At 38.5% G+C, this 15629-nt stretch overlaps 1 protein-coding gene and 1 long non-coding RNA gene across 2 annotated transcripts in view; one reads left to right on the forward strand and one right to left on the reverse strand.

Annotated features, from left to right (window-relative positions):
- Positions 1–1710, reverse strand: part of HOOK1 (hook microtubule tethering protein 1) — a 99346-nt gene extending 97636 nt beyond the window's left edge. The window contains exon 1 of the mRNA XM_004446685.5: positions 1127–1710. Coding sequence (XP_004446742.1) covers positions 1127–1189 — 63 coding nt within the window. The 5' untranslated portion in view covers positions 1190–1710. The remainder of the gene's footprint in view (positions 1–1126) is intronic.
- Positions 1711–1724: 14 nt separating this feature from the next.
- Positions 1725–7399, forward strand: LOC131279752 (uncharacterized). Its single transcript, XR_009187197.2, has 2 exons — positions 1725–2117; positions 5976–7399. It is a non-coding gene; the product is annotated as an uncharacterized lncRNA (long non-coding RNA).
- Positions 7400–15629: the final 8230 nt, after the last annotated feature.

A 15629-nucleotide genomic window follows, 5' to 3' on the forward strand; every position in this document is an offset into this window, starting at 1 on the left:
CTCAACGTAAACTATAATCCATGCTGTATAGCAGTGCTTGAAAATGTATTCATCAAATGCAATCAATGTACCACATTAATGAAAGACTGATGTGGGAAAAGTGGGGGGTGTGGGGAATGCGAGATATGGGAACCTCCTATATTTTTTAATGTAACATTTTGTGTGATCTATGTATCTTTTAAAAATACATTTAAAAGAAAAAAGACTGCCAGGGAATCCCATTAACCAATTATCTGATCAAGTCCGTTTACATTCCACTTTGCACATATTCCCCTACATACAACTAAACAGCTGATTTGAGGATGAATACCATAATTTAGAACCTTGTGAACTCCAGCACCATCCTTGCCCAATGGGAGTTAGATACCATACCAAAATGCTGACCGAAATGCTTAAGAATCTGGGAACAGATCTTGCCTGTCCAAACATAACACAAATAAACAGAAATCTTAAACATAAAGTGTAAACAAAAAATGCCAATTCTTTTTTTAAAATAAAATTCTGTCCAGTTTGAAAAGGGAGTTAGGCCAGTGAGAAAAAGATATGTGGAAATGTCACTTTTAAGTAGTTTCTACAAAATCCGAAGACCTTGGAAACTGAGGCAGCACCGACCTGGGAACTAAACAGCCAGCCAGCCACCCTCTTGACCATCTGTGTCCAAGGTGAGGGAGAGGGGTTGGGGGGGTCTTCAATCCCTAGTGACACAAAGGTCCCCTATGGAAAGATTCAGCAGATGGAAGGCTAGAGTTAGCGGTTCAGAAAGTGTGGGGATTGAACCGCCGGGTAAAAGGAAAAAAGGGGAATCTGTAAGCAAAAGCAGGTGTCACAGATGTTAGGGCCACGATCCAGCTGGAGCACACTGCTAATTCCTGAGCCTCCTCTGACCGGTCCCCTCCTCCCCGCCCCGAGCCTCCCTTACCTCCTTCCGCCCGCCCCCACAGACACAGACCCCGCCGCCCGCCCCGCAGGTGCCACCCTTGCGGTCAAGGGCGACAAGAGGTAAGCAGGGCATGTCGGCGAGTACGTAGCGCCAGCAGCCCGGCTCCTCCTCGAGCTCACCTGGGAGAAACCCGGTGAACTTCTTCTCTACTTGTTCCCTCGTCCTCCCGCGGCCCCTGACACTCACCCAGATCATGAGGCTGTCACAGAGAGGTAGCTCGGGCTGCGGAAGGGGCAGCGTCTCTTCCATGGCCGGGGCCGCCGTCGACTACGCTGTGACACTGATACCTTCCTCCTCCCCGCGCTCCTCCAGGAGCCGGCGTCGACGACCTGCTCGCCAGCCAGGAAAGCTCGATAGCGAGGCCCAGCGCCAGCTCCACCGCCGCTCACGCGCGAAACCTCGCGCAGCCGACGTCGCCAGCGTAATCCCCTCTTCGCCGCCTCCCCTCCCGGATCTCCCCTCCTCCGCCCCCTCCTTCCCACTCCCGCCCACCTCTCCCCGCCTCGTTGAGTGACCCGCCTGCGCACCAGTCAAAAAGAAGGTACCCAGTAGAGGCGGGGCGGGGAGGGAAAAGGAAGGGAGAGAGCGAGATAGGTTTCGCAGGAGGGGTTACTGATTGGGCGCGCCCTCCTGGGGCTCCGACCAATGAACGCGAGTCTAGCCTGGGGCTCTGGGATGGAGCAGGTAGGGGTAGGGAGGGCGTTTGTGACCTGGCAGGTACGGAGAGGGCGGAGGGGGGCGGATAAAGCAGGGGAGGGGAGTGCGCATGCGCGGCGGGGAGGTGTTAAGACTGGCGCTCGATCAAATACCGGTGTAACCGCAAGGGGAAAAAGGGGCAGAAGGGACAGCATTGCCCCGAGCATACGCAGGACAGTAACAGGGTGGAGGCATCTTCCCGCCTCCGCTGTGGCGTGCCCCCGGGCTGCACCTTTGGAGTCCAGAACTGTGCTTCCGGTAATGTCTTGAAAAGTAGAACACATATGTGAGGTGAAACCACTCGGGAATTTTCCACGAGTACTTCCAGCAGAGTCCGAGGAGGAAAGGAGAGGTGTTTTTTCGTTTTGTTGTTTTCCCCTGGGCGCTCACTGGAAAAAGAATGTCTTACATTTGCAGAAGTTGTAAAGGAATGTGTTTGGACCGATTAAATCAAAGAGACTCACGGGATCATGGATCCTAGGTAATTTTATTTTAAATGGAGCAAGAGGGAAGACCATTTTCAGGTAGTAAAATGAAAAATAAAATGATCTTTTAGTTTTCGAAAAAAAATATGGAAGGTATCATTGTACAATGCTTTTCATTTTCCTTTGGGGGGTTTGAAAATCCGTCTTCTCAGAATGTAGGGGGAATGGGTTGGCATAAAATTGGAGGCTCTCCAACATATTGTGAGATGGTTTGGTTTGTTGCAAATGACTAGAATATTCTTTCTTTTGCTTTTGATTCCCATCACTTTATTCATTTGTAAACTTATTAATTCATCCTCTGGGTAGAAATGCAGCTGGCCCATTTATATTGCTGCGTTTTTATATTTAGACATTGACAGTTTAACACTGCTGATTGACTGCAATTAAACCTCTAAATGGAAAAGAGTCTCATTCTAAAAATACCATACATACATTTGCTACGGGCTCTAACATTCCAAACGTTCTTACTCCGTGTGGAATCATTTTATGTTTCTGGACCCTGGGAACATTGGTAATGTCTTTAAAAGAAAAAGTTCGGTATTTAGGAATTGAAGGACCTGGCCTCAGTTTTGGCTTCAATGCCCACTAAGCTATTGGCCTAAGCTCTTTCTGGTGGTCCCCAACCTACACTTTCTCAAAATAATGCTAATGAGACTACTTGCCCTGCCTATCTCACATGGGCAAAAATGATAATGGCTATGGAAGAGGTTGATGAATGTATTGCTATAATCATATATACTTAGAGCTTTTATCTCTGGGAGGCACAGGTGATTAAACTATTCAAACAAAATGTTTAATAAGACTAACTGGGGTGAGGAAAGCAATTGAGTTGTCCTCTGGGATCTGTACAGTAGAGCATGGACCCTGGAGGGAAAGATGCCCAATTCTCTTTATAATACTAGATCCAATGGAAAAATATGTGAAGGGTATGGTCAGTGAATTCAGAGAACAAATACCACTATAAAACAAATATGAAAAAGTAGAAAAGTACAAAATATGAATCACTAAAAGGAAACAATAAAAAGATGATAATCACACCAAGAGTGAAGCACACTTTCATACACAACTGGAACAAGTATTTTAGAAAAAAAAAACAAACAGTATAAAGAAATTTTGAATTATTAGGCAACTAATAAAAAAATGCTTTGGAGAATATTTGATAACATACAAAAACAGTTATAATGTATAACAAAAAGTTAGATTAAAATGTATGAGCCTATATTAACTCAACATTATAAATATTATTTTTGTATCTTAATATGGGCACAGCCAGAAGACAGAAAGAAATAGTCACCAAACTAGTGTGGTTATTTTTATATATTGGTGACAAGTGATTATTGATTTCTATAAGCATTATTTTTAAATTTTCTTCTCAGAATAAAAAAGGAGAAATGCCAAGTACAGTATGAGCCATCTTTTTCCATCTATTAAATTGGCATTAATTTTTAAAAGTTGGCATCCATGATTGGAGCGTGGAATGAAACTAATTTTTTTAAAATACCAGTGGCAGGATTACAAATTGGCATACTCTTTCTGAAAATTTATTCGATAATGTATAAATAGCATTTAAAAGGTTCAAAGCTACTAAGGCAATAATTTCTCTTCCTGGGTATGTTCTATGAAAATAATCAGATGTCAAGAAAGTCATTGACTGCAGTGTTATTAAAACAAAGAAAAAAAATAGCCATTAAATGTCTGAAAGAATAGTGATTCAATGCATGATGATATATCCATACAATGAAATATATTGTAACCATTAAAATATTTTAAAAGAAGTTTAATATTCAGGAAAATGCTTACAATTAACATTAAAAGAAAAAAGTGAAGATACAATCCATATAACATATAAATATATAATTATATATAAATATATGTGTATATTTATGCATGGATCCCTTTTTAGAGATGTGCCTGTACGCATATATATATACACATACATGGAGAGAGAAAGAGAGTAGAACTAAAGGAAGCAAATCAAAATGTCAACAGTGGCTGATGATAGAGTATTGAAATATTGTGTACTTTATAGTTATTTTGAAATTTTTTACAACTTTATTATCAGAAAACTAAAAGCTGAAGATTATATATAAACATGCACACACATACATCTATTATGTATTTATTTAGAGAGAGAAAGATTAAGAAAAGAGTTGTTTAAAATTAAGGGCAAATTTTAATGTTATAGAAACCTGACACCACTTCTTATTGCAGAGCAAATCACTTAATTTCTTTTAAATTTCAGTCTTTGTAAATTAGGATAATACTAGTATATTTCTGTGTATGCCTGTATTGTCTAAGGTTTTTTGGTGGTAAATGGGAGAAACCAAACCAGAGTAACTTAATATAAAAAAAATGAAAAATTTAAAAAAATGTTGGGGAGTGGGTGTAGCTCAGTGGTTGAGTGTCTGCTTCCCATGTACGAGGTCCCAGGTTCAATCCCCAATGCCTCCTAAAAGAAAAAAAATGTTGGCAGGATATGGAAAAGCTTACAGATACAAAGGAAAGGCTATAGAACCAGGCATGGGAAAAGGCAGAACAGAGAGCAGTTCTTTTGATCTAGATAGCAAAAACTATGGGTAGTCTTTTAAGCCATCCCACCTAGATGAATATGATAAATGATTACTCAGTCTTTCTGAGTCATTCTGTTCAAGAGTTAAATTCCTGGAGAGCATCTGATTGGCCTGTCTTGGAATATTTCTACTCCATTGTCAGGATAGGATGGAGTGCCTCCTCGGATGGCCACACCAAGACTGCATACCCAAAGTGAGATCATGGGGTAGTTGCAAGTATGAAGGAGGGTGGGTACCTGCAAATAGAAACAAAAAAGGCAGTTCCTTCCACATGACCTAAAGGGATTGTTGTGAGGACCAAGTGTGTGAAAAATGCTTAACACAAGTCCTATACCTAGCTATAGAAGGTACGCAATACATTTTAGCCATTACATACGCTGTGTATGTGTGTTTGTATGTGTGTGTCTCGTGGGGGGGGACGGTATTTACACTTATTAAGAAAACAAAGATGGCGGCAGACTTGGCCCAGTGGTTAGGGCGTCCGTCTACCACATGGAAGGTCTGCGGTTCAAACCCCAGGCCTCTTTGACCCTTGTGGAGCTGGCCCATGCGCAATGCTGATGCACGCAAGCAGTGCCGTGCCATGCAGGGGTGTCCCCCGTGTATGGGAGCCCCACGCGCAAGGAGTGCGCCCCCTAAGGAGAGCCGCCCAGTGCGAAATAAAGTGCAGCCTCCCCAGGAACGGTGCCACACACACGGAGAGCTGACACAACAAGATGATGCAACAAAAAGAGACACAGATTCCCGTGCTGCTGACAACAACAAAAGTGGACAAAGAAGATGCAGCAATATACACAGAGAACAGACAACCCAGGTGGGCGGTGAGGGGGAGGGGAAATAAATCTTTAAAAAAAGCAAAAACTGAAAGAAAACATATTAAAAATATTAGTAGAGGGGAGCAGATTTGGCTCAACTGATAGAGCATCAGCCTACCACATGGGAGGTCCAGGGTTCAAACCCAGGGCCTCCTGACCCATGTGGTGAGATGGCCCACGTGCAGTGCTGATGCGCACAAGGAGTGCCGTGCCACTTGGGTGTTCCCCATGTAGGGTAGCCCCATGTGCTAGGAGTGTACCCTGCAAGGAGAGCCATTGGAGAAAGGGGACCAAGGATATGGACAACTTCCCACTGTGTATAAAAAGGAATACTCATCTCTTCTTCACATTAAGCAGGAAGTGGCTCCTGATATGAAATTACTATTGGGACTTTTACTTCTGAGGCTCTTGTTGACTTAGGTTTTAGAAATTTCGTATTATTTAATGAAACTTTTTCTGTACATTTCAGGTAGATGCTTACAAATGAATGTTAACACCAAACTGTTGGGCTGCCAAAAAAAGATTATTCTAAGATTTCAATGGAGAAGTTCAAGCCAAATTAAGAGTAAAGATCTCTCTGTCACTGGATACTGTACATTAGAAGAGCAAAGGATTTTAAAATTGCACCGTAAGTGGCAAAAAAATTCAAATTCCAAGGACTTTCATTGTGGCTTCATGTCACAAGTGGGGTTTCCCAGGAAGCAGACTCTAAAGTGGAGATTAACATGCAAGAGGTTTATTAAGAAGTGCTCTTGGGAATAACATCTGTGAATGGAAGGAAAGGAAGCACAAGTAGGCAGAGGGTAAAAGTACACTGTGATACAGTCCTAACAAAATTCCACCTACCCCTTTGGAACTCTGAAGCTGGAATGACCTCTCCTAGTTGTCCTGAGATTGGAAGAAGGGAGCCTGGGTTTTGAAACACCATGACTTGCATGTGGAAATGGGATGTGACAGTTTTATACTTCAATGACCTGGATGTGGGCTGCTTGGAAAGGGGATGTTTCAGTTAAGGCAGTTCGCAAAGAAGGCTGAGGACTGAGGGCTGTCTTCTGGCAGGACCCCTGTATTCTGGGGGTCCGGGCAGCATATCACAGCTCTGCACAGCTGTAGCACTCATAGCCATTTGGGGTGGAGGTGTGGGTGCCATCATTTAGAATGGCAAATCATGGCATCAGAGCATGTTCAAGTGATCGTGATCATGGCAGTAAAGTGTCATAACAGCAAACTCATAGAGGAAGAATGTTGGCATTCATGATTCTTGGATTAAGAAGACTGCAGAGTCAGGAGAGATTGTAACCATGGTTAAAATTTCATGTATAGGCTTGGTATCAAATAATTAAATGAATACCCCCTTGGAGGATTTAAGACTTGAGTACCTGGGGAAACAAACATAAAAAAAAATAAACCACAACACATAGTAATATTGTCAATTGTATTTTGAAGTGATGGGAAAGAGTGTTTAGTCTGCCATATATTGAGTATAAATAAATATAACTTTCATTTACTAAGCATATTTAAATTAACCTTAAAGCTCTAAATCAACTATAATTGGATATTATTTTATGTTGCCTTAAATAACTCAGATGAGAATTTTTTTTAACTAGCAAGTTATATGCACCGTTTTTTCAAAAACTTAAAAACAGGTAAAAAAATAAAATCAACCTTTAGTAATTTGTATTGGTAATGTGACCAATCAAATATATTTGAACATATAAGTCCTGTAGTTTAATTCTGAGTTTATCCAAATAAATCACAAGACTCTGTTACACTCTATTAGAAGTGATGACCCATGCTTCTCAGTCAGTGACCTATTTTATATATGCAAATATCCTTCTAATCCATGTAAGCAGGTTTTAAAAATAAAGACCAACGGTGATGCATTGTGGCTAATCATTTAATCCACAGATGTTTGTCTTTTAATGTATTGTCTCTAAAAGTCACTTAAAATCTACCTTTATGGTATAACTACCTAGGATATGTCGTATTGTTTTCAGGATGTTGAAAATTAATACTTTTAAAAGCAAGGTTCTTTAATTTACTGTTACTATTGCTATACTTTCCCTTGTTACTGAAGCATTCTTTAGGCAGTCAACATTCTTTTTGTTCAGCAGTATGAATTAAACGAAACCATCATGTCTAGATGAATTAAATTAGTTAATACCTGCTAGAGAATCTGCTGACTGAAGGCTGATAACTACAGTAGATGACTCAGGAATGATTCAATGTATTAAGCTTTAGGCATTTTAAAAATTAATTTTATGTACACACAAACCATAGCCACCAAACATAAACTCCCCATTTTGACATTTTTTATAGACGATGAACTTGGACTATTATTTCTCTTCAATTTTCATTATAAACGTCACACGATTTTCTGAAAAATAATTAAATTTACCATTTGGGTTAAATAGCTGGCCTACTCTCAGGGTTATATTTATCTTTTATTTACAAAGTTATTTTTATGTTGACTTTCTCTCTATTTACATATATATTTCCCAAGAGTAACAGAAATCATGACTCTTTACCCTTAAATCCTTCACGTATATCTTTTAAGAATGAGAACAAAACTCATTATTCTCCTACAAAAGCACATATATAAGCACATACAGTTAATCAATCTTGGGAAATTTAACATTGATATAATCCTTATTTAAATTTCCCCAATTGTTCCCAATTATTTTTTTATTTTTTTCTGGGATCCAAAATCAAGGATCATACACTGTAGTTATTGTCAGGTCACTTTAGTCTCCTTTAATCTAGGTCAGTTCCTTAACCTTTGTGTGTTTAAGTATGTGTGTAATATTTCATATTAACAGCATTAGTGAAAAGTTCAGCACAGTGGATTTGTCTTATTGTTTCATCATGTCTGGATTTGGGTTAACCATATTTGACAAAGATGGTATCATAAGTTCATTGTATCACCTTGGCAGGAACATGGTACCAGCTTGCCCAATTATAGGGGACTTTAAATTTTATCATTTGGTTAGGATGGTGTCCATCAGATGTCTCCATTGTAATAACCAAATAACCCAAGACTGTGTTAATATTCTTTTCCAAAGAAGTTTTTTACCCAATACTTTTAATATCCTTGGAGAAGCATTGCCTAAATCAATTATTACTATGGCTATTGTAAAATAGACATTTTCTATTTCTATTATTCCTTCTATACCTACTAGTTGGCAGTATACTGTTTTAAAAAAAGTAGTTTTCCTTTTTTTCCACACCCATGTTTAAATTTTTAAAGTGTGAATATGGACTCATTAATTTATTTTTATTCAATATGTTACAATCCATTTCTATTATTATTCATTTTAATAATCAAATTATACCAAATTTGGCCAGTGGGAATCCTGGCAAATTGGTTTCTCTGTCCTTTTGCACGCCCCCCCCCAAAACACACCATTTTTTTAGTGTTTCCATGCTTTCTGGCCCAGAAACATGTTCCGTGCTTTCCTTATCCCTTTCCCGGAATCAACAGTTTCTCCAAGGAGACCTGATTCCATGTTCTGGCTATGTTGTTAATTAAGGCTTGGTTATTGTCAAAGCAGGCTCCATTTCATAATTAAAATTTCATTCTTTGGACATTAGATTTTGGACCTCTGTTAAAATGGAAACATCCCTATATAAACTTTTTTTTTTAAGATTTATTTTTTATTTATTTTTCTCCCCTTCCCCCCATCCCCATTGTCTGCTCTCTCTGTCCATTCACTGTGTGTTCTTCTGTGTCTGCTTGTATTCTTATGAGTAGCACAGGGAATCTGTGTCTCTTTGTTGCGTCATCTTACTGCATCAGCTCTCCGTGTGTGCAGTGCCACTCCTGGGCAGGCTGCGCTTTTTTCGTGTGGGGTGGCTCTCTTCAGGGCACACTCCTTGCATGTGGGGTGCCCCTGTGTGGGGGACACTCCTTGCGTGCATCAGCACTGCGCATGGGCCAGCTCACCACGTGGGTCAGGAGGCCCTGGGTTTGAACCCTGGATCTCCCATATGGTAGGCAGATGCTCTATCAGTTGAGCCAAATACAGTTCCCCCTATATAAACTTAAATATTAGCCCTACCAGTCTTACACTTAAGGGTTTATCAACACAATTCCTTTATATGAGGTAGGAAACTGAAGGAATAAGAAAATTGGACACCTGGGAATGGAGTAGTGAGAGGGATCCACAGGGAAGGGAAAAAAGCTAACATCAATTCCTTCTATTCAAGGCATGTCACATAGATTAAATTAATCCTCACAAAGGTCTTCATTTTTATAAGTGAGAAAGTAACATTCAAAGTCTAAAGTTACATGGCATATGGCTCAGAAATAAAACCCCCATTTGTCTGACTCCATATGCTTCAATCGTGCCATCTACTATTCCATGCTGATCGCCAAATCAAGCAAGAAGGTCTGGGAGCTGAGAAAACAAACTTCACCCACTGAGTTTTGAGAAGGGCAAACATCATGCTGCTTTCTCTGTTTTACTTGAAGTTGTTCATTGAGACTTGGTGCACGACACCCTCACAAGCATTGTCCTTTGAAAATAAGGTCCAGAGTCATACTCTTTGTGCTCAAAAGTCTGTGAAAACAGTTTCCTATTTCATTTGCTTTCAGTGTTGATGTAAAAAGAACAGATAGACATCTCAAACTGAATGCTGTCTTGGTTGTATTATTCATTACAAGTACTGTCTGTTGCTAGAAGTTAATGTTAGTGATGGGAAAGTTTGTTTCAGCCTTGTAAGAGATAACTAAAGCAAGCTGCTTGAGCAAACAGTGTTGGGTACAAAGCCCAGGAGACCTCTGTCAAATTCTTGAATTTCCTTTGTTCTCGGTTTTCTCCCTGTAAATGAGAATAATAACAACTTGTCTGCTTGGAGGAAGGAGGCAAGATAATCTAGGACAACAACAAAAAGCACATAGTAAGTATCTTCTATAGATAAATAGCTCCTTTTTACCTTAGAAATGTGAAAAATATAGTCTCTGCTTTTGTGATACAGAACTTGGATTGAAAAAGGAAAATAAGCACCATATGAATGTCAAAAGAAGAGAAGGATAAATTACCAAGGGTATTATGAGTTTCCAGATTTGAAAAAACAATAAAATGCAACTATATTTTTTCTACCAATGTTCAAAAAAAGAAAAAGAAGGAAGGGAGGCAGGAAGGAAGGGATGATTGAACAAAGGAAAGAAGGAGAAGGAAGGAGGGAAGGGAAAGAGAAATATAGGAAGGGAGATAAAGATTAAAAAGATAAAACTCTAAAAGTAAATATAAAAGTCATTATTAATGTATTTTTAATTCTTAACTCCTTTTACCCTTATGATTTAAAAGATAACTGCATAACATGTAAGTATAAATATGTTGCTGCGTACACGTCTAAAGATATAATTTGTGAAAATAACATAAAATGGGGAAAAGGAGCTATATAGGGGCAAATTTTGGTAAACTGTTGAAGCTAAGTTGGTATTCTGAGGCATATTGTTATAAATTATTTTGTTAATTTAAATCCCTAGGACAACAGTAAGAAAAAAGCTAAAAAAATACATAGGAAAATAAATGAGAAAGGAATCATAATGGTACACTAGAAAATACCCATTTAAGGAAAAAGAAGGTAATTATGGAAGAACTGAGGAAAAATATAAAAACCATAGTAAAATAGTAAAATGGAAGGCATAAGTTCTTGCTTATTAGTAATTGTATTAAACATATGTGTTCTTAAAACTCCAATCCAAAGGTAGATTTTGGCAGAATGGATTAAAAAAAAAAAACATGATCAAACTATAGGCTGTCTGAAAGGGACTTACTTGAGATCCAAAGAAACAAGTTGAAAGTGAAAGGATATAAAAAGATATTCCATGCAAACAATAACCAAAAGAAATTTGGAGTGGCTATATTAATATCAGAAAAAAAGGAGACTTTAAGACAAAAATTATTATAAGACAAAGGACTTAGACAAAGGACTTTATATAGTCTTAAAAGAGTCAATCTTTCAAAAACATATAACAATTTAAACAGAGCCCTAAAATAAAGCAAAAATTGACAGACTTAACAGGAGAATGAGTTCAACAATAATAGCTGGAGACTTTACTACCCCACTTTCCATAATGGATAGAACAACGAAACAGAAGATCAGCAAGGAAATAGAGGACTTGAATAACTCTATAAATTAACTAGGCCTATCAGATATAGAACTTTCCATGCAGCAACAGCAGAATCCACATTCTTCTCAAGTGCACATGGAACATTCTCTAGGAAAGACCATATGTTGGCTAGCCACATGCAAAAAACAATACATTTAAAAATATTGAAATGAAAAATACCTTCTATGGCCACCATGCAATGAAATTAGAAACCAGTAACGGAAGGAATATTGGCAAATTCATAACTACATGGAAATTAAACAATATACTCTTTAATAATTAATAGGAGGGAAGTAGAGATGAGATATGGGGGCATTTTTGCGACTTGGAGTTGTCCTAAATGATATTGCAGGGACAGATGCTGGACATTATATATCCTGCCATAACCCACTGAATGGACTGGGCAAGAGTGTAAACTACAATGTAAACTATAATCCATGTGGTTCAGCAGTGCTCCAAAATGTACTCACCAAATGTAATGAATGTACCACAGTGATGAAAGAGGTTGTTGATGTGGGAGGAGTGGGGGTGGGTGGGAAGAGGTGTATGTGGGAACCTCTCATATTTTTTAATGTAACATTTTTTGAGATTTATGTATCTTTTTTTAAAAAAGACAAGCTATTAAAAAAAAATAACTAATAGGTCAAAGAAGAAACCACAGGGAAATATAAAATACTGTGAGATGAATGAAAATTAAAAAGCAATATACCAAAACATATGGCTTACAGCAAAAGAAGTGCTCAGAGGTAAATTTTAGTTGTAAATACCACATTTAAAAAGAAGATCTCCAAATCAATAAACTAACATTTCATATTATCAAAATATGGGAAAAAAGAGCAAGCTAAATTCAAGTCAAAATGGAATAAAAGAAATAATAAAGAAGAGCAGAGATAAATGAAATAGAGTAGAAAATAATAGAATTGAAGAAACAAAAAGTTAATTTTTTGAAAGTTTAACAAAATTGCTAAATCTTTAGCTAAAGTGTCCAAGAATAAAGGAAGTCTCAAATTACTAAAATCAAGAATTAAAAATGATGACATTTCTACTGGCATGCCAGAAATACAAAATGTACAAGAGAATAATATGAGCACTTGTATGCCAACAAATTAGATAACATAGATGAAATGGACAAATTCTAGAAACACCAAAATTGACTGAAAAAGAAATAGAAAATCTGATTAGACTTATAAGAAGTAAATAGATTGAATCAGTAATCTAAAAACATCCAGAGAGATATGATTGAGGAAGATGGCCCTGTAGGAGCCCCAGGAATTGGTCCCTCCACCAAAGCAACTATTGAACTTATAGGAACTGTCTGAATCAACTATTTTGGAACTCTAGTGGAACACTTACAGCATACAGGGAATATTAGTGAATTTTACCTTCCGTGCAGTAACTACCATCCCGCATCCCCTTACCACATGGCAGTCAGCTGTGAGGACTGCAGGACTCATTCCTGATAAGGCTTGCAAGTGCCTGGTGGGCAGTAAAAACCTTGTCTTCCAAAAATGAGGGGAGAGGTGTATATTCTGATGACTGATGACTGCTTTTGATCACTAGGGAGCCAGCACAGAGGGTGGTCATTGTTTGAACTCCCACAGGCAGAAATGGTAGTGCAGTCTTAAAGAGACAATGCCTTTTTCTTTCTTTTTTTCTTCCTTTCCCTGTGAAAAAGACTAGTTAGGGAATCAATAGATGGATCTGGAACCTGGCAAGAAGCCCACATGGTCATCGGTACCACCAAGATGGCTGCTGGAAGAACTTGTGAGATTCCTCCATTCAGAATGAGATTTTCTCTGGAAGCCAGGAGAAGTCCCAGGTATTCTCCAGGAGCCTTATCATTGGGCCCTCCCAGGGGATTGATGGGTGGGGTAATCAATCAAAGCAGCCAACAGCTGGGACTCCTCCCCTGTCATTAGCAAAGGGGCAGAATAATTAATGATTTAGAAAGTAAGCATGAAAGCAAAAATCCCCTATTCTGGCCTTTTTTGTCCCCCTCCTGGACCAATACACAAGTAAACCTGGGGATTTATAATCTATAATAGGAAATTGTAGTCTGTAAATTGACCCTCTTTATTACTCTTCAGCCCCTTGCTCTCTACCTGGAACCCATGCTCTGTTATTTTCTCCCATTTCTCTTCTCACTATTCCTTAATAAATTACTGGCCTAACCAACCTGACTTGCTCTTGAAATTTGTTTCTTGTAGCATAGCCAAGAACCTAGAGAAAATCCAGCTACACCTGTGTGGGACCAAAAAGAGTTTGGAAATGTCACAAACAATTCTAGTCATCATCAAGCATAAACCCCAGCAATCTCAGGGGGTTGGAAGAAATAGATTTCCACAGTTACAGCAACATAATATTCAGAATATCCAGTTCTCAACAAAAAATTTATAAAACACAAAGAAATGGGAAAGTATGCCCATTTACAGAGAAAAAAGAATTTGACAGAAACAACCTGAGGAAGTTCATATATTGGAACTTGTAGTTAAAAACATTAAGTTAAATATGTATGAGAGGGAAGTGGATGTGGCTCGAGCAATTGGACTCCTGTCTACCATATAGGAGATTCAGGGTTCAATACCCAGGCTCTCCTGGTGAAGGCAAGCTGGCCCATATGGCAAGCTGGCCCAAATGGAGTGCTGGCCTATGTGGAGAGCTGGCGCTGCAAGATAACACAACACAAAGAGACACAGAGGAGAGAGAATCAGACATGCAGCAGATCAGGGTGGCTCAAGAGAATGATCACCTCTCTCCCATTCCAGTTTGGTTCCCAGAGCTGCCTAATGAGAATACAAGCAGGCACAGAAGAACATACAGCGAATGGACACTGAGAGCCAACAATGGGGAGGGGGGGATAAATAAACAAATAAATCTTTAAAAAATATATGTATGAGAAGTTAAGGAAACCATTGATAAATACCTAAAGGAAATTAGGAAAATGTTTTCTGAACAAAATGAACAGATAGAAATTATAAAAAGGAACCAAACCAAAATTATGCAGCTAAAAAGTACAATATTTGAAATGGAAACCTCACTAGAAAGATCATATTTGAGCATGAAGAAAGGATCAGCAAACTAGGAGATAAGTCAATTTAAATTATCTAGTATGAAGAGCAGAAAGAAAAAAAAGAAAAATATGAACAGAGTCTGAGGGAACTGTGGCACATTGTCAAGCATAACAACATATGCATCAGAGAAGACCCAGAAGAACAAAAGAGAGGATCAGGGGCAGAAAAAATATTTAAAGAAATGATGGTCAAAAACTTTCCAAATTTAATAAAACACATGAATATACATATCTATGAAGCTCAATGAAGCAGGATAAACTCAAAGAGGTGCACACCAAAATATAGTGAAATTGTCAAAGCTCCCCAAAACAAAGAATTTCGAAAGCATCAAGAGAGAAGTGACTCATCACTTACAAGGGACCCACAAAAATATTAACAGCTTACTTCTCACCAAAAACCATGGAGGCCAGAAGGCAGTGGGATGGCATATTTAAAGTCCTTATAGAAAAACAAAACCAAAAACTCCTGTAAACCAAGAATTCTGTATTCATCAAAATCATCCATCAAGAGAGTAAAAGAAATTATGGCATTTACAGTTAAACAATAGCTGAAGGAGTTAATTACTAGAAGACTTGCCCTACAAAATATGCTAAAGGGAGTTCTTCAGGTGGAAATAAAAGGATACTGGACAGTATGTGAAGCCAAAAGAATAAAAAACATTGTTAGAGGTAGCTACAAAGGTAAATATAAAATCTTATATTATTGTACTTTTAGATTTTAACTTCTGTGGTAGATTGCATTATGTACCCGGACAAAAGTCATGTTTTGTACTATTAATCTGCATCTCTGTGGGTGTGAACCCATTTAAAAATGTTATTTTTTACTTAACGTGTGGTCAAACTGAATTAGGGTTGGTCTAAATCCATATTAGTGGAGGCCTGATAAAGAGAAGTCAGAAATTCAGAGGAGTCAGAAAAAATCAAAGGCAGACACA

This window comes from Dasypus novemcinctus, chromosome 9 (assembly GCF_030445035.2).
Source record: "Dasypus novemcinctus isolate mDasNov1 chromosome 9, mDasNov1.1.hap2, whole genome shotgun sequence".
Lineage (NCBI taxonomy): Eukaryota > Metazoa > Chordata > Mammalia > Cingulata > Dasypodidae > Dasypus > Dasypus novemcinctus.